At 38.8% G+C, this 19986-nt stretch overlaps 1 protein-coding gene across 6 annotated transcripts in view; it reads left to right on the top strand.

Moving 5' to 3' along the window:
* LOC103458527 (formin) overlaps positions 1-19986 on the top strand; it is a 66219-nt gene that overhangs the window by 18278 nt on the left and 27955 nt on the right. For 4 of the 6 annotated variants that reach the window (XM_008399419.3, XM_008399418.3, XM_008399416.3 and 1 more), the window contains 6 exons: positions 550-719; positions 5552-5669; positions 7054-7115; positions 9357-10108; positions 13771-13912; positions 19630-19717. In XM_008399419.3, the coding sequence (XP_008397641.1) occupies positions 550-719; positions 5552-5669; positions 7054-7115; positions 9357-10108; positions 13771-13912; positions 19630-19717 (1332 nt within the window). Of the gene's footprint in view, positions 1-549; positions 720-3181; positions 5445-5551; positions 5670-7053; positions 7116-9356; positions 10109-13770; positions 13913-19629; positions 19718-19986 lie in introns of those variants that run through there. The other 2 variants (XM_008399420.3, XM_008399421.3) reach the window with 2 other exon arrangements.

Here is a 19986-nt window from a genome sequence, read left to right as displayed (position 1 = left end):
CTTACAGATTCTCAGCGTGCCATTTTCTCCTTTTTTGCCTCTTTTCTGTTTGATAATGTTTGCTCATACTATTAAAACATTTCACTCTGTAGAAAGTGGATATAAAAAGTAAAAGCAGGTGTTTTAAGGACCGTGTAGGCTTCTACATCTCCTGCACCATACTTCAACAGGCAGAGGTTAAGTTCTTCTCAAAATGTAAAAGCAGGGCTTTTTCTCTTCAGAATTGCAGTGGAGGTAACATAGTCAGGAGGGGGCAGTCTTTCCTATTCTAAGTCTATCTAATTAGGACTAAGCATGCTGCAAATGTGTGAACTTTGAATGTAAATACTTTCCTTTCATTTTTGTTGCACTAGATATTTAGTTTTAGTATGCAGCAGCAAAGTTTAGAATTGGCTGCTGTACAGTTGTATTTTCTTGAATTTGTGTCATGGTGTTGATGCATAAAACAGCTTGAGTTGGTTTGCTTTGTGCTGTGTATTTGTACTGTTTGTGCATTTACATTCAGCCTTTTTTTTTCATTAATATCCTGTCACTGTTTGTTTATTTAAGTAGAAGATTCCCTCCTGCGACAGGATGATATTTGGATGCTGGATGGCGATGACCCCCCGGAGGTTCACCCCTGCGTGCCTCGCCCCAACCACCTGGAATTCCTTCGCATCACGCCGCCAGAGGATGACCTCATCGGGGACACGCCCTACTACCCCAAGCTGGAGTGCACGGTAAACATTCTCAAACCTGAGCAGTAAAAATCCCATGACTGTTCTTCCACCCCGTGAGACTCATGGGGATTAGTCTCCATTCAGGCATTTGGGGGACTGATTGTGAGTTGTTGCAAATGGATTAGAGGGTCAGAAATTCTAATCTTGGGACCCAGATCCAATTCCAAAACCTGTAAGGAATTATTTTAGCCAAAACTCACATTTAGGGCAACAAAAACTATCCCTTAACTTTAAGAAGTTTTTTAGAGGCCATATTTGTTATGTTTTTCTTATTTATTAGTGTTATCCTTGTTGGTTTGGGTATTCATTATATTTCAAATGTAATTTTGTAAATTTACTTGTTGGACTTTACAAAGGTTAAATTGGGCCAGAAACCTCCACTCTACTCTGATGTACTAGAAAAACAATCAGGTGATTCCCACTATTTTGGGATTTTTGTATACATAACACAGTTGTCCAAAGCCGCTCATAAAAATGATTCCCCACCTATTTACGTCTGTCCAGATTCCATCACGCTGTCTGACTGGCGACTCTCATTCTTGTGGCAGATGAAGTAGAATATCTGGGTGTGGACGTGGGCACATTTTTTGTGTTGTTAGAAAGGCTATGCATTGTTTTCCCTGAGACACCTGAACTGCCCTGACTGCGAGCACAATTGCTTGACATACCAGTGCACAGTGCATGATGTGCATGATTAGTGCACAGTAAAGAGAGTCAGACATCTTACATATTCAGCTCTGCGATTTATTTGTACTACAACTGTGCATAAAATCCTCATGTATTTCAACAGAAGGATGTTCAAGGGGAGGGAGGAGATTACACCTGTCTAGCTTTTAAATGAATAGTATTACTTTTCACCTTTTGAGTCTCATACCAGTTTGTTTATCTTGCAAGAGCTACTGAAAACTATTTGTCCAATTAGAGATGGATCTAAAGATAACTTGAGTAAACATAAAATGCCTTTCTAAATTATTCAATTTATTAAGACTACCTGTGACTTATCCAGGAGGTCACCAAGAAACTTGAAAAAAAAAACCCTGAAAGACTACAGATATAGCAAATACTCTGTGGTCTGACAACACAAAAGTGAAGCTATTTTTTGATGAGAGAAACACATGATGTAAAACCCCAAAAAGTCAATTTTTACATAATACTACCCCTTTAATCTAAGCGCAGAAGGCGCCAAGATTAAAGGGCGCTGAAGGCGCCAAGATTAAATGTAACATTTCAAAATGTTAAATTGCAAAGTCAGATTTCTTTAAAGTTATGTTTGATATATGCAGCATTTTTAAAAGAGTTGAAGGTAACATATTTACTTGATTAGGCTATAAAATGGCACTATGTGGTTGAAAAACACATATTGCCCCTTTAATTTGATTAAAATGCTGTTCAGGCTCCAAAACCTACCAGTATGTCATAAATAAGACAATCTTGGAAAAAAAAAAGTATTGCTTCACAGTGGTGTGAAGGTTAGGGTAGCCAGCAACCACAAACAGTTGGTGGCAGTTGGGTGGCACCACCAGTTTAGGGGGCATTTACTTTTTCCACTAAATGCCTAGTAGCTTTTTTCCTGCTAATTAATTACATAATTTGAAAACTTCTTTTTCCCTTTACTCACGCTACTGTATATTTGTGTAAGATTAAAGTTTCTATTTCTAATATATCCTCCAGGGGAATTTAGTGTTTAAACAATCGGCAGTATTTGTGGGGGGTTTTCACTATCTATAAATCTGTTTTTGCTGGGATATCATTGTTCATTGGGTATATGCTAATTTTTGTCTTGTTTAAAAAAAAAATAAAAGCCTTCCCTAAGCTTAATTTAAAGCATGGAGTTCCCTTACGTAGCTCACTTAGAAAGTGCTAAGTCAGGCAGTTGCTGTCAGGAAGAGTGTGCTTTGGTTGCTAAAGGCAACCAAAGCTTTTAGCACCTGGTGACATTTCAAACTTTTAGCACCTAGTGGCATCTTCAATTAAACAATCCTGTCGTAATGAAAGTAGTGATTTAAAATAAGCATAAGCTAAGGAAATTATTCAAAAACATCACTACATTTACATTTCTTATTTTTTTTAACTTAAGTATATTTCTGTTAGCATGCTTACCACAGTTAGTGCTAGCTTATTAGTTTTTTAAAGGTTCTTAAAAGCAATTTCATCACAGCTAAATTGTATTCATCTTCTGAATGTTGTCAGTATGGAGAGCAGGTCCACTCTAAACGTGAAGGTAGGTGAGACAGCTTGTCTTTTTTTTTTTTTTTTCCCCATCTGTGTTCAGCACTTGAGGCTTATAATCACATTTTAGCATCTTAGCATATTAGCTTGAGCTGGCTGTGGCTAGCAGCCTGCTACCTAATCAGCTCATCTTAAGCCAACTGTTGTACAAACTCCCCACTTTACAGTGTAGAGCTACTTTACAGAAATCTACACCTCTCTACCTGACCACAGGCTGATGCGTGCTTCTGCGCCTGCTCTGTTTGCCTCAAGGAAATAGAGGTAACAAGACACCTGTTGTGCATGAGTATGCAGAATCCCTCCCAGGAAGGGAGTGGTTTAAAAAGAGGTGTTCCCAGACTGGATAGACCAGTAAAATTCCTTTTTGTTCCCAACGTGAGAATTTTTCTCACACAGTGGCACAAAAAGTTTGACTGTAAACTGAGACAGACTCAAAATAGAAGCACCAGGACTCCACACTGGCACACAGGGAAGTACATCTGGCAACTTTATGGAATATATCGCTTCCTAAGAGTGGGGAATGCTTCTGTTTCAAGACAGGTGGACTCTGTTCTCCAACCATACTGGGTATATTACAGCAAGAAAGTTTTCCAGCCGTTGAACAGCTTGACTTCGCTGGATGTGTCATGGGAATCTGCTGCTGGAGGAGAGTTAACTGTACTGCTGACAACGTACAGCAAGGAGTTGTCTTCATGTCATATTACGAAAAGCGGCTATACTGACCTGTAAGGGTGTCATTAAACCTTCTTCCAGGATAAGATTAGAGAAGTGTTAGAGGTTTATCCATACAAAGGCCGTTTGTTTCCTGAAACCATTAGAAGTGAAACTGGAGCAGCTTGAATAAATACAGGTGGAAGGAAAAATCTGTTTAAGAGACACTAGGACTACAACTTATAGAAAGTACAAATGGAGAGTAAACTTAGTAGCCTGGATGAAGAAGGGAAGCAGCCTACTAGTTCCATTTTGAATGTTTTCAACAATTTATTTGCACGGGATCATGCTTCTTCTTCGGATTCTCCTATGCCTGTTTTGACATCTTTCAAAGAGCTGCCAGATAGTGGAGCTGAAGCAGCAGAAGATTGTCAAATTAATAGTGAAGGAGCACTTCAAGACACTGAATCATCCATAGAAACTACTTGTGAACAAGTGAAAGGACCCCAAAAAGACTCAATTGATTCTGAACTTGTTCAAGTCACAAGGGTGGAAACGCATAGCGACACAGAAAATGAGGATGATGAGAAGCCAGAAAGCAGTATAGGTTTTTCTCAGAAAGCTCCCTTATCTGAAGGCAAAGATGTTGTGAAGGGACAGGGGAAAACACATGGTTTTAGAGAAAGATCAACCATAGAGGCCATTTTATATTCTAGTAAGTTTGGCCGTAGAGGTAGATCTAGCCCAGCGAAGGTATCATTAGTGTCCAAGCAGGAAGATGGAGGTAGTACTAAGAATAGCCATACCGCAGTGTCTGTTATTGGAGAATCTACTGAGGATAGTCCTAAATTGGATTTGGCAGCAGCATCAGTTGATGAGTATGACAGCATAGATTGTTCTCAGCCTGTCCCTGTAATTTCTGGCAATAAAATATTAGAAGTATCTGCTCATGAAAAGGATAGGGTCTCTCCAAAAAGACTTACAGAAAACATAAAAGAAGCTGAGGATCCCCAACCTAATCAGATTCTTGAAAAAGTAATCCATTCGTCATCCAAACAAGAGGAGCAACAAGAGACTTTTGGCCTGACTCTTTCAGACTCTACAGGTAAAAGCCGGTCATCGGTCAGCTCATCTCAACAGCAGACACCGGATTCAAAGACGCCGCAATCAAGCGCTGTCTCACCAGTTTCATCTGCTGCCACCCCATCCAAGGGTACAGCACTGTCTTCACCACCTTCCTTCCAGATGCCAGCTCTGTTCAGTGGTTTGCGGGTGCTAAAGAAAGGAGCAGTGGGGGATGAAAGGGAGGTGGTGTCAGAGATCAAGCAAAGGGAGAAGGATGCTGATCTGGCCTTGCTCAGCCTCAAGAAGACTGTAAACAAAGCCAAGCTTTTCCCTGAACAGAAGATGTCCTCTGGTGTGAAAAAGCCCGCCGAGCCCAAATCACAGGCAACGTCTAAAAGCACCACATTGGGACAGCTTTCTCAGCGGCTCAAATTAGACAGTCATGATGACAGCAAAAAGTCTAATGATGGAAAGGAGGGGAATTTGGAGAGCAAAAAACATTTGGAAAATGGAGAAGATGAGGTTGCTGGGGAGGCAAACAACAGAACCGGAGTAGAGACTTTAAAGTCGCCACCAGAGAAAAAGAAAACCTCAGACCTGGCTTATGAAACCCTCAAAAACGTCTTTGGTCCTAAAACTGCCAAGAAAGAAAAAGCTGAAGATATCGATCTTGGTGTAGTGAAAAGAAAATTAAAAAATGATAAGGAGAATCTGCGGTTGATTTTTGAGAGAACTTCCAAAAGTCCTGGAAAAGACGTTACAATTTCTACAGAGACTACCGTACGTCCTCACTGTATTTAACTTAACTTTTTTCGATTGCTTTTCTGCGTTGGTATTCAGAACAGCTTTATCAGGGCCTGCTTGTATTGTTTTTTCAATCTATGCAGACAGAAGTCTCTCCCACAGACAGCGAGGACCGGACTCCAGGTCGTCTGCAAGCTGTGTGGCCTCCGCCCAAACCTAAAGATGAGGAGGAGAAGGTTGGGCTGAAGTACACAGAGGCAGGTAAGACCTTAAGGATTGTAGAGTTAGGCAACTCTGCTTTTGTTTGCTTTTAAGATTAAGAATGCTGACAGTGGACCATGACATTTAAGCTAACATGGACACACCTCATGCTGATTGGTTTTAGGGATAACATCCAGTAGAGCTACAATTAAAACATTTGAAGCTGTCTCATGCTTGGGTAATTAGAACCAGTTGAGTCCCTAAAAGCAAAACACTTTAGGTGAAAATTTAGCCATCATTCTCTAATCCTTGAGCACTTTAAATGTCTTTGGCAAGTCATAGAAGGCTTGTAAAGAATCATTTGGAGGCTCAAAACATCATTAAAAATCCATTAAAGATCACACGGAGGTTGTTTTTGCTTTAACAGTGCCATTTCTGTGGTTGCTGCTACGGGATACAACAATGGAGCCTATATGAGTAGTAGTGGAATCAGTTTCTTTGGCCAAATAGGCTAAAAGCACACATGGCAGATTCAATTACGCAGTGAAAAATTTGCTTTTAGACTATGAGCATTGGTTGATTTGAAGCAGACCACAGTTTGCTGCTTGGTGTTCTCTGTGGTGCTGATATTTCAGAAGAATAGAACTAATGTGATGTAGTGTAGTTCTATTCTAGCTTGTATATAAGAACGTTTTAAATCGAGAAACAATAAATCATCAATTATTTGCCTCCTAACTGCAACTTTTATACACCTCATTATTGTGCAGAGAAACACTAATATATAAATATGATCAATGACCCGTTGTCATAAACTGCTTCATAGAAGATATATATGTGAAGAGGATGAACTTCTTTGTAAGTTATTACAAATCTGGATTTTTAGATTGCATGTATATATTTGATACATAATGCATTTCTATCCATTCAAACATAAGAGGAAATAGGTATTCTGCAGCACTATTTGAATCTAAACTTCCCATGGTCTTAATTATGACTTTGGTGAATGTCGGAAAGTCCTTCTTTTAATTTCCAGCTGATAACTCAGAAAATCTGAGTTATCAGCTTTCTGAGACACCATAAATGTTTTGCTTCATGTATTCATGAGGCAAAACATGAATACATGAATACAACCAACCAGCTGTAAAGTGTCCTTTTCAGTTGGTTGGTTGAATTGTTTAAATCTCTATGCTGACAGTGATCAGTGTCTGTTTTGCCTTAACTCAATGTCACCCCTGTGATGTGGAGGCTTAATACGTTACCATACAATTTGTAAACACAACTATAACCATTTTTTTGTATCTGTAATGAAACCAAAAGGAAATGTTGTTAGTTGTCATGATTAGAAACATCAAACATTCTCCTTTTGCATAGATGTGACCATCAGAGTGTGCTTGTATGTTTTATTTGATTTTTTTATTTATTTTTTGTCCTTATCTGATTTTAGAGCACCAGGCTGCTCTCTTGCAGCTGAAAAGAGAGTGCAAGGAGGATCTGGAGAGGATGCATGTAAGTTGATATAGTTACTGATGTGCACTAAAAAAAATCTATCAAGAACCAGAGAAATTTTTTGAGTGCAGATACAGCGTCAGTTTTAAAATTCAGACAGCAAAATGCCCAATTTATAAAGATACATTACGCACAGTTGTGTCAGGTATTTCTGTTTATTTTGATGAGTATGGATTACAACAGAAATGTCTATGTACTGCACAGTATGTGCAGTAAATACTTAGTTGTATTCACTGTATTCACTTAGCAATACTTACCGCATCAGTGTTGCGATGTTAAGGTGTTGGGAAGACCAAGTCGCTTTGATAGCAGTCTTCTGCTCGTCTGCTGTTGGATCTAGTGCTTGTCCTTTCATTGTATTTAGGTCAAGTCAGTTTGCTCAAAATTCAAGTACAGTAATGGACATTTAACCAAGTACTGTTAGACTTGGCAGTGTGAGAAGATGCAAAGTCCACAAAGGTTGTCAGCAGAAGGAAGCAGGAAGTGCTGCAGGATTTTCTGATAGATGGCTGCATTGGCTGTGCTGTGGTGACACAGTGGTAAAGCACAACCTATGTATGGAGGCCTTAGTCCTCAAGGCAGCTGTCACAGGTTTGAGTACCGGCTTGATGACCTTTGCCTCCTGTCTCCCCCCTCTCTTGTTATTCACTTTCCTGCCTGACCACTCTCGAATAGAGGCCAATAAAACCTTTAAAAAAAAAGAAAACACACATTAAGTAATCACTGGCTGATGACATGGCACTCCAAATCCACTGACTGCAGAAACGTCTCACTTGCCCGAAAACAACTTTTACCTCTCCACTCCGGCACCCTGAATTCCAAGCAAAATCTGCTTTCATCTAAAGAGAAGACACTGAGCAACAGTTCATAATGGTTCATATTGGTATTAAGTAATTTTCATTTATATAAGACTAATGTAGACATATTATATTTACAATATTGTTTTTTTTATTAGCTGTAAGATTAAGTTGCATATACAACACATAACTAAACTGAAGAGTTTTTATTATGAACAGAAGAGTTACCGTAGTTTGCTGCAGACTTTTTGCAGCTTATCACTGTGACCACGAGATGGCGCTAAGGGAGCATAAAATGTTAATACATTCCATAGTCCATAAAAAATATGTTTAGGTTCGCTTGGAAATTAAGTTTTCTCCAAGTGTCTTCAAATACTTTTTAATGAGTGATCAATAATCAATAATTGAACCATCAAGATATTTTAAACTTTCGACTAAATTCAGATGCATGTATGTTTTGGTGAAACTTTATTGCTGGCTGTCTTGGTCCAGGCACTCCTTGCAAAAAACGATGGTAAATTCCAATGGGATTATCCTGCTAAAATAATGAGTCAAATGAAGTAAAATTATTGTTGCCTATATTTTTTTTATTTCTGTTTTTGTTTTTATATATTGATTGAAAATAAAGTTACAGTTAAAACAAAACAAAAAAAATAGGTAAAACCTTTTTTAAAACCTGGGCCATTTTATGTATAAAGATGTGTCATTTATCACCATGGAGTCATTGATCCTTTATGGAGTTCTCTTTTCTTTCTGGTTACACAGTTTTCTCTAAATCAAATATGTTAGAAATAGGGCTGTACAAACGAAACACCTGAATACTCTGTTCCCATTTTGCCAACTTAAATGAGGTTCTGCCATCTTTCTTAATTAGTTTCATTAATAAATTGCTTTCAGGGACACTGCCCCAAAAAGTCAGACCTTACCTTTGGTTTATTTGTCACTTTGCTGGAAGGCTTTATTTTATTGGCAAGTTTTTATGTTTTTTCTTAGAGTTGAGGCTTTTGTAGAAAAGTGTGTTCTCCTGTGAACTCACAACAGAGGGTGTGAACACACTTAATTCTAAGGTGACAAGAGTTAATAAAGAACATGTTGAAATTTATTACCAAACCTTTTTTCTTTGAAATCATTGCTGTGGCGTAGCTGATATGCCTTTCATTGTTTGAAATGCAAAATGAAAAACTGGAGTTGCTAGATTTCCTCGACTCAGAAGTTATTGCAAGAACAGAAAAACATTTAGCTGGGGAAAGTTTATAATTACATCATTGTTATTGTTCGGTCAAAGATTAATCTTTTCAAGGGCTCTTTTTGGAGTAATTATACACTGTAGTCTGAGTTCTGTCCAATAAAAACACTGTCTGCTCCTTGATACAGTTTTATTGCATGATGACTGCAGTTTGGACCACTCTGTAACTCTTTTATGCCTGGCTTTCTACTTTTACAGGCCGACTTTGAGCTTAAAATCTTCCAACTTCGAGGTGAGCATGCTGTCTCGATATCACAGCTGGAGGGAGCCCTTGCTAAGCTGCGGAAGGAAAAGGTGCACACTGCAGGCCAGGATTATAGTCCTGTCTGCGATGTGGCTGTATCCACCTCAGAAGATTTGACTCCTAAGACAAGTCGCACTGTGGGGATCCAGACTGACAGGGAGACCTTCATTAAGAGCCCAGAGGGGGATGGAGGAGGGTCCGCTCAAAGCCCCAACCAGCACCTGCGTAAAAAACTCAACTTGGACTCAATCGGACTAAATGTGAAAGCCGAAGCAGGACCTGAACCTTCGGGACCTCCACCTCCTCCTCCCCCTCCAGCTCTGCCACAGAACCTTTCAGGACCACCACCTCCCCCTCCTCCACCGCCTCTTCCAGGCTTGCCAATACCACCACCACCTCCTCTCCCTTTGCCAGGCCACACTGGAGGGCCACCTCCACCACCTCCACCACCTCCTCCTCCAGGGGGTGGGCCACCGCCCCCTCCTCCACTACCTCCCCCTCCTGGCATACCTGGAGGTGGTCCACCTCCCCCTCCACCTCCTCCAGGCTGCGGACCTCCACCTCCTCCAGGCTGCGGACCTCCACCTCCTCCCTCAATGGGGGGGTTTGGCCCGAAAGTTGAGACTGCCCCGAGGAAACCTGCCATTGAGCCTGCCTGTCCCATGAAGCCTCTGTATTGGACCAGGATTCAAATACAGGAAAACACGTATGTAAATTTACTAACTTCTTTTTTCTTTTCTTTTTTTTTTTTTTACAAATGCATTCAAAAGCAAAACAAAAGAAGTAGCATAAACACACCGTGTTGTACAGTGCCCTGTATAAGCACTCTCATTTCATCCTTGAACTTTTCCCACATTTGGTCAAATTACAACCTCAGTGTATGTGATGACTTTGCATGACTGACCAAAGACAAATAGTGCATAGCTGTAAAGTGGAAGGAAAATGGGCTACATTTTACTCAAATACCCCTAAATAAAAATCTTTCTAAAATTATGCAATTGGTAAACAAATTCCAGCAGACTTTAGGCCAGAGGTCCACCATCCATCAGGATGCTAGAGCTACAAAGGAGTGTTTGTAATCACAGAACATTCATGTTTTAGCATGGTTCAGACCTAAATCCAAAGGAGTACCTGTGGCAAGACCTGATAGTTGAGGTCCACGGATGCTCTCTGGCCAATCTTAAGCTCTTCAAAGCTGGTTGAGTCATGCAAGGTGTTGAATAATGGGGTCTGGAAACAAATTCATATAACCCTTGATTGATTTGTACCCCGGTCAACCTCAAAATGATGTGCAACATTAAGTTGGAGAAAATGTTTCAGATGTGTGAATGACTTTGCAAGACACTGTAGGCCGCAGATATCTGTCCTGTGCAGGACTTTTTAGGGTAGTTCAGATATTCTGGTCAGTTTTAATGGGTTACATAAAAAGAGCCTAAGCATTTGGAGATATAGTTGTTCCTCCACGCTCCTGCATTTAAGGGTTCTGTTGAGATACTCAGTAACAGTTAATTGGGTCATTCAGACCATTTGCAGTCACTGTGATTGTTGCCCGAGAGTACCAGTCTTCAAAGTTTATGGCCTTGTATTTCCACGGTTGGATTAGTGGGGGAAAACTGAACTGTGGTTCTCTCGCAGGTCCTCAGCTGTGTCAGAGGGCCGCTCGTTGCCCAACAACAGCTTCATGTGGGCTATAAATCAAACTGTAAAAAGACAAGTTAAGGAGCATTAAATGAGTCAGGTGTTTAACTACAGCTGGATTAGGTCAGTTAATGGTGTTAGGGTCTTCAGTATAAGGAAGAAGCAATGTCTAAACTGTTGGCAGAACACAGATTTCTTGTAAGAAACATAAGCAAAGCTTTGTTTCTGTTTTAAATTGACACATTTTGTACAATTCAGCTGAGAAAGAAGAAAATTTACCCATGAGGGAAAGAAAAAAACTGCAGCAATCTGCTTTTGTAAGGGTGCTCACCCTAACTGGTAGAAACACCCTTTGATTCACTTTAAACATTGGTTCTTCTTGATTTAAACCTCCCATTAAATACAATAAAGGCTAATGAATCAGAAATAGTCAGATTTTAGTATTTAAATCATCTTTGCTCACTTGGATGTTTGTGCCATAAAACCATTCCTAACTTTGGAGCTCATTGATGGAAATGGATCCTTAAAAATACATTTGGAAAGACACAAAAGCTGCTCAGCTATTGTAAGGAAGACTGCGTTGCTGTAAGAATAAGGCCATTCCATTGGTAATTGGAAAATGTCTGAAGATTTTTTTGACATACTGTCGAACTTTATTGTTTTTTTTTAGCTGTACCTTTTTTATCTTGATTTTTTTAGTTTTGATCTAATTTCTTGCAATCAGTAACAAGCTTCACAGTTGAAGTAAAATAACTTAAATGTAAAAAATGCAAGAAATATTGCATACGATATTGTATTATTATACATACGATGGCACAGTTTAGACATTCATCAATGATTACAGAAAGGACAATTTTCCAAAATGGTTTAAAATACAAGAGAGAAGCTGTTCAAGATGGCTGCCAAGTGGCCGACAGAAACACTGCAGGAGCTGTAGGACTTTCCAAGAAGGACTTGTAGTGTTCTACGTCTCCTAAACTCGCCATTTGTTTGGACTAAGGAATAGAATTCCAAGACAGACGTGTTTCTTCCAAAGAAAACTTTCAGGCCTGTGTAAAACTTCCAATAACCTCGTGGAAGAATGCGCTATATTTTGAAGGACACAAACTTGAACTTACTTGACAGAAACGTCACTGTGCAACACAAAAAAAACAAAACAAACAGAACACCATGCCAACTGTGAAACACGGCAGAGGCGTCATAACGCTCTAGGAATGATTTTCTGTTGACGGAACTGGGAAGTCATTTTAACTTATGTGGACAAAATGATCGGCTTTGGCTCACAAGCTTTAGAAAGATAAAGCTGAAGAGGGATTTAGCTTTTCAGCATCACTGTGAGGTCAAACATAAATCAAAATCAACAAAGCAATGACTTTAGCAGAATAAAACGGAAGTTTTGGAAGTTAGTCCAGACCTTTTGGTTTCACCTATAGGATGTGGACAAGAGATGCCCTCACCATCTGAATTTGCAGAATAATTTGAGCAAATATAACCAAGTAATGCATGATACTTTTTCTTACTAAAGAATGTTGAATGCTGAAATTAAATCTTACAGTGTTTCACCGGTATATCAGTTTAAGATTCTGCACACTAGCTGTTTAATTTTTTTTGTTTATCTTTCCCCTAATAAACATGTAGTTACATTATCTAGGATATTGTTCACAAAATGCTAACTGTAAAGGCTCTAAAAAAATTAGAATTTTAACATGAGTGTCTACTATTAAGAGCCACTGTGTTAAATGTATTTACAAATTATAATGCATGAAAGTCTTGCTTGGGACTTGGATGCAGTTTTCTTTTTTAGTCTACGTCAGAGATAATCAATCAATCAAATTTTATTTGTATAGCACATTTCAGCAGCAAGGCATTTCAGAGTGCTTTACATAATTAAAATAAAAACAGCATGTTAACAGTTCCTTTGTTCATCCAAGTTCAGAATGGAGAACAAAACCAACACAATAACATCATGTTCTGAACAGAAACCCTTTCGTAAGATTTTTCTTTTTACTCCAAGAAACCAACAAACACTTTTTTTTGCAGTTTAAACTCTAATAACCCTTGTGTTAATGCCTTGTTTCCAAATTTACTTTCACTCTCTAAATATGACTTGACAGATGAGCCATAATGACCGTTAAGAAGAGCAGCAATGTGTGAGAAGATAGTAGAAAATTATGAGCATCAACATTCCAAGCTCTTTGTTTAGAATAGGCTCATTTAATTTCAAAGCTGTTGATTGGGCTGTTGATGTCAGACTTTGTGGAGAAAAGCAAAGCCAGATGCGAGCAAAGATATGTTTGCAAGAACAACACACTGAACATCTTCTTGACTTTAACCACCTTTTGTTTCTGTCTGTTTGTTTCTTTCCTTCCCTTGTAACTCAGCAACTTCCAAAAACAGAAAGTTTTTCTCCCAATTTTTTTTTTTTTTTTTTTGTCCTTGTGGGAAACAATCCCATAATACAGAAACAAGTGTGCCTGAAACATTTGTTATTTTTATCACCTAGCTCATAAACATCTCTTTTGAAAGTGGAGATCGCAGGAACTCCTGCCAAGTTTTTGTCGGCCTGCGAAATGGAAAATGGAAAACAGGTCAAATAAACATTAAATGAGTTTCCACAATTTTGTTAAACTCAAGTAACCTTTTTGCCTGCCTGCCGTCACAGCTGCTGTGTTTAAATGTTTTGCACCTTGTAACTTGACTTTTGATGTCTTATTTGTTTTTAAAAAATAGCAACACCACTCTCTGGGGTTCTCTAAAAGAGCCTGACATCGTCAACACTAACGAGTTTGAGGATCTTTTCTCCAAGACCACAGTCAAGCAGAAGAAGAAGCCCTTGTCAGACACCTATGAAAAGAAAACCAAAGCCAAGAAGGTACGTTCTGTTCCACAACTCCTGTGCTCTGTTTTCATCTGTTGTTATGAAGCCCTCTAATGTTTAGTGCCTTTCAAAAGTATTTTGTCATATTTTTCTCATTTCAGTGTTTAGCCTCCTTTGTACATCTCAAAACTGACATTTATGCTTACGATCATAGCGAGTGAATTATTGCCACAGATTCTCAGTTAGATGTAGGCTGACTTTGACTGGGCCATTCTGACAATGCAGTTAATATTCTTGAAAAATAACCTCAGTTTGTATAGATGATAGGCCATGTTTTGCAGTTTGACTCTATAATACATTGCGTGACCTCTGAAGGTGACATTGGGTGTTTTAGATATTTTTGAATAAAATAGGGTGATCACAATTGCATGCTAAACTTTTCAGATTTTTAATTGTTAAAACATTTGAAAAGCATGAAGCTGTTTCCTTTTTCCTATTCACACCTATTCTTTGTTTTGATTGTTCACATAAAATCACATAAAATATTGCATTATATGACTGGAATGAAAGAATGTGGAAAAGTTTAAGAATGTTGTTTTGCAAAGTGGCGTTTCATTTGTTTGGAGGCAGTTTTTGCCTGAAAACCACCTCCTGTCTTGCTTTGGGCCAGCTGATCGTGATGCACAGGACAGTAGTAGAAATTATAATGCATGAAAGTCTTGCTTGGGACTTGGATGCAGTTTTCTTTTTTAGTCTACGTCAGAGATAATCAATCAATCAATCAATCAATCAATCAAATTTTATTTGTATAGCACATTTCAGCAGCAAGGCATTTCAGAGTGCTTTACATAATTAAAATAAAAACAGCATGTTAACAGTTCCTCTGTTCATCCAAGTTCAGAATGGAGAACAAAACCAACACAATAACATCATGTTCTGAACAGAAACCCTTTCGTAAGATTTTTCTTTTTACTCCAAGAAACCAACAAACACTTTTTTTTGCACTCTAATAACCCTTGTGTTAATGCCTTGTTTCCAGATTTACTTTCACTCTCTAAATATGACTTGACAGATGAGCCATAATGACCGTTAAGAAGAGCAGCAATGTGTGAGAAGATAGTAGAAAATTATGAGCATCAACATTTTCTTATTCTAATACCGCTTGTGTAAGTCTTAAGCAAAAGCATAGTAAGTCAAGAAAAACCAAGAGAGATGTATGTTAGTTGGATCGATCCTTGATCTTGGTGTCTTGTCCAATGATGCAACTCTGCACTACTCCTAGAGCCAGCTCTGTGTCAGCGTCCTTTCTGCCATATGGTCCTCTCTGTTGGCGTCCAAGCAGTTAAAAATCAGTTGGTGACCCAGACTGGCCCTCTAAATCCATACACGTCCCCTATTCTGATCAATTTGTGAAGGCTCCACTTTGCTCCAGCCAATGTGTGTGTTTGTGTTTGTGTGTGTGTCTCTCCATCCAGTCTGGTCACTCAAACTGTCCAACATTTGATCCAACTCAGACAACTGTCTCCTCTCCTGTCTTACGTCAGCTTGGTGGAGTTATAGCCACTTTTATGGAAACTGTTGACACCAATTTATATCGTTCAAATATAAAGCCCGGTTTTGTTTATTGTTGAAAAGAACTTTTGCGGCACACTGCGCCAGGTTATCCGTGTTTAAACATTTTATTTTGTAAACCTGTTTTACATTTTAGATTTTAAAAGTAATCTCTGTGTCTGTGATTGTAGTCCAAGTCTAGGATTAAAGATGAAAACAGAATCCATGAAGGCATAGTTGGAAGTTCAGCTTACTGGAAAGCTCGTCATAGTAATAGAGACTTGTTTACTTGATCTTTGATACCCTGCAAGTTTATACTGATGATGAAGCTAAAAGTTCATCTTGGGAACATTGAGGGATCGAGGGGGAGTCGACGACAGTGAGGCCAAAATCTAGCTGCTTCTGAGCTGAGAGTGACTGTAACGGTGGTAAACACTACAGGTAATGAGTTTACGGTTTATGGAAAGACGCAAGAAAACTAGACTTTACAGGATGGCAGAGTCTCTTGGTTACACATATTTCTTGTACTGGGAATATAATTTTGTATAAATGTATTTATTATATTGATGTCTTCCTATGCAAATTATATCATCCTTATTTAATAACCCTAGAGATCAATCAAATCTATGAAATTGCTTTAATATTCAATAGATACATTTTTCTACAGAGCTGTTTCAAAACAGCTATCATGTTGTGACATAAACCAGAGCACAATGAAAAAGAAAAAAATGCTCTTTTCAGGGTTTTATGACAGATATCTGATCTCCAGTTTTTCACTCTCACGTTTCAATGGATATTTCAATTTCTTTAATTTATTTTATTTTATCTTGACATCTCTTTAAAAGCTTTTCCTTAAGAAGACATAACAGCTCTTACTTACTTTTCTCCCAAGACTTTCTGCTTTGACCAAGTACTGAAAATATAATTTAGCAGCAGAAGCAACTTCACACTGTCAGAAAGAACAGTTCGTGTAAAGCAAGGTAAAAATCCAACCTTTGTATTCAGGAGGGGGAAAACATTTTTTACAAAATTATCAATAAGTGTTATACCTGACAATGCTGGCAATACATATTATATTTTAATACTTAATTTTTTAAGTTAATCTGTGTCTGGAAATGTCTCAGTAACTCATAAAATCCAATTTTTCTTAAAAAAAAATGGTATTAAAGACAGGCCCATTTCCTTTAGCCATTCTTCAAAATGGAAAAGACAAGAAACTTCCTATATAAGTGAGAAAGTCCTGATGTGTGAGATTATACTAAAACAATAAAAAATGTGTTTATTGAAACTTCACCAGGGATGCTAATAGTAGTAGGAAGTGCACTTTATATTTTTGTAAAGGTTTTATTTAGAAACTAGTTGATCACAAACTCGTATCAAATCACCTCCAAAAATTGTAACAGTTAAAATGTGTTATTTAAGTTATTGAAATGGTAAATAACTTAAATAACATTTCACCATTTACAATTTAATTAATCAAAGTTTGCTGATTCAACAACAAACACTTTAAGAGGTAATATTGCTGCTATAACCTTTTTATTCCATTGTGCCAATAAAACCTAAAATAAATAAATAAATTCCAAACTTTAGCAGTCCTTATCTTGTACTCTGTCTCAAATGGTTACTCCATCTTTACGCAGCAGTACTGTGGACTGTAGAGTTTTCACTCTGCAGAATCTGACCAGACAGTGAACCACATCCCTCTGAATGACTCCCAATACCAGTCAACTCGCACACAGACTACCTGCCTCTTGTCTGCGTCTGCACACACTCAAATGTCTAGTGCTGCCAGTAATTCTGTGTTTGTGAGTCCAAAAGGAGCTTCAGATCACCGTTATGCCAGTTTTCCTGCATTGTGTTTTGAATATGCATGAACCCGCAAATGTTTTAGTGCAGGTATTTGGGTTCGTGTGCGTGATGACAGCACTTCCTCACAAACTATTATGCAGTTGATCAGAAAGTGTTGCCAGATCATGCAAACGCCGCAGCCCCGGGGCTCTGAAACAGCGAGAGGCGATGAGTGGTTGGGGATCGGAATGTGTGTGTGCATTATGCATATGAGCCACTTCCCCAATTCCCAACAACTGCACATGCCAAAAAGTTGAAAACAGGGGGATACGGCCGATGCTTACGTGTGTGTGAGTTAATGTTTATCATATGTGCCATTTAGAAAAAGAAGAAAAAAGTCAAAGCTGTTGTTTACTCTGGAGCCATTCGCCCTCTGTTAATTAGCATATCAAAGCCAGTGGGGGTGACATGGAGGAGACCTCTCTCGCCAGAACAGACTGGACCGAACTGGACTGGACCTGGGGTGTAATTGCACGCACATGGCTTCCTCAGTGGAAGAAAAATAAAAACCGGGTACCTATTTGAAAGATGGGCCGCAAAAAGGCATGTCTGTGCATTCTTTAAGGATGAGGAATTCGGGAGAGATGGATAAAGATGAAAAAAAGAAACCATCCAAGCTGAACTTGCCTTTGGGTTTTTTTCTGCGTGCCAGTAAACACACTGTCCTATACACACATTAATCAAAGCTGTATCAGGTTTATATGTGGTTGAGCTCCTTAAACAAACAGCTGCTTTACCCCATTTCATAATTTATGAGCAATCATTTTAGGTTTATTAAAAACATATTTGAAGTGCGGGCTATGACGTGAGAGACTGGGCGTAAGATTATCACTGCTGTCAGAGGGAGGAGGGTCCTGATGGGAAATGTTGATCTAGTTGTTAATATAACTTATGCTTCTAATCAAATATCCGGGTAGTTAGTCAGTCTAGTTGCTTAACCAGTGTAAACTATCTGATTTCCTCTGAATTTGTATCAAGAACAGCCTCAACATAAAGCACCTGCTTCGCCTCAAACTCCACAGTGTTTCCATTTATCAGCTTATTTTTTTTTATTTTATTTATTTTTTTAGGCTGCTCACTTTTTGATTCTGTAAAATTCAGGGTGAAGGACATCTTTCAGTCCTTTTTTGTCCACAGGAGGGAGCCATTAGCTCTTGCTGTCTACCTGTCTCAACATCAGCATCGTCTGGCTCTCTCTTCCTCAATAAGTAAACATCCAACATCAGTTGTCTTTACTCATTGAAGTTCTTATCTGGTTTTAGTGGTCGCCTGTCCAAAGTGGTTAATTAGAGGCCCCGCGAAGGCCTGGTAGTCAGTCGTTCCAGCTTGAACAGTGTGGGAGATCCCTGGCGATCCAGGTAACAGAGCTGGAAGCAGCATGGCACCCGCTAACGCCCTGTAATGCAATACCCACTTCTAAGGCTTCTGTTCTGCAGCTCCTACAGGACGGCCCAGTAGCCGACAACGCCATAATACCTAATGAAGAAGCCTGAAACATTAACTTTTAGAGCAGGGCTTTACCTTGCCAAAACTTTCTCTGCCTTTACGGCTAATTCAGTCATTAGTAATTGTGACCATCTGTAGGCACAAATAAAAATCCTGTGAATTTATAGTTTGTTATAAAAGCCCTGCTTCTCTTCGCCTTCTCTTCTAAACTGTCCTTTTATGGTGCCACTTTTCCCTTTGTACTTTCACTGCCACTTGATATTTTTTTGATCAATCCTTACATGTGTTCCTAGGTAAACTTGAGACTGAGAATTTTTTTTTCTCTCTTTTGAACAAACGTGAGTTTTCTGTGATAGAATTAGTTCTGTTTTTTGTATTATTATGATGTGCTAAACGAGCCCCGTTTTATTGGGGTCTGTTACAGATGAGTTGCTGGCTGCTTAGTAGAGACACAGCGATCAGAAATGCTTCACTAAGTTTCAGTTTCTGTAAAGCTTTGGCCAGCCAGTGCTGATTGAAGTAAACTGTTTCTCTTTTAAGAGCAGTAATGCAAGATTTTATTAGAGTAGCTTTCAAAATAGCTTTCCTGGAATGTGTGGTCAACAATTAAAAATTATATTAGTGTAATTAACATAGTTGGCCGATATCTTGGTACATTCTTAATGGGTTTCGGTCATACAATTCTGAACACCATCAAACCTTTTAAAGACATGTCAACACGTATTCAAAATTCATGATTTTCTTTAGGTGAACTTTAGCTTTTGTCTCAGTTTCTTCTTTGTGAATGCGCAGCAGAACTAAACATCAGTGTGAATGTGAAGAAGTTAATTAAGCAACTTGTTTGGAACTGCAAGTTTGCTTTCCTAACATATGCGTCACACCAAAGTTAAGAGCGCAACAGTGTTAACAACATTCTGTTTGTCTAGATCATTAAGCTGCTTGATGGGAAGCGTTCTCAAGCAGTTGGCATCCTCATATCGAGCCTCCATCTGGAAATGAAGGACATTCAGCAAGGTGAGCAGTACTTTCTCCGTGTGTTCGACATTTTTTGCTTCTCATTTCCAGTACAGCCCTGATTTCATTCAAGGAAGAACCCCTTAGATTTAGACTCGGCCGTTACAAGCCAAATTTAGTTTCCTATTAAACGATAAACTGAGGATGACTCCTGATGAAATGCAGACAGAGTTATTTTTGGAGATGAGATACTGGGAACCCTCCAGTAGAGGATAAATTCCTCTCTCTTGACAGCAGCTAATTTGTAACTTGAGACACTTCTTTCAGAT

The sequence above is a fragment of the Poecilia reticulata genome, chromosome 22 (assembly GCF_904066995.2).
Source record: "Poecilia reticulata chromosome 22, P_reticulata-male-v2, whole genome shotgun sequence".
In the NCBI taxonomy this organism is placed as follows: domain Eukaryota; kingdom Metazoa; phylum Chordata; class Actinopteri; order Cyprinodontiformes; family Poeciliidae; genus Poecilia; species Poecilia reticulata.
Note: the sequence above shows the minus strand (reverse complement) of the source record. Positions and strands in the feature narration are given on the sequence as shown.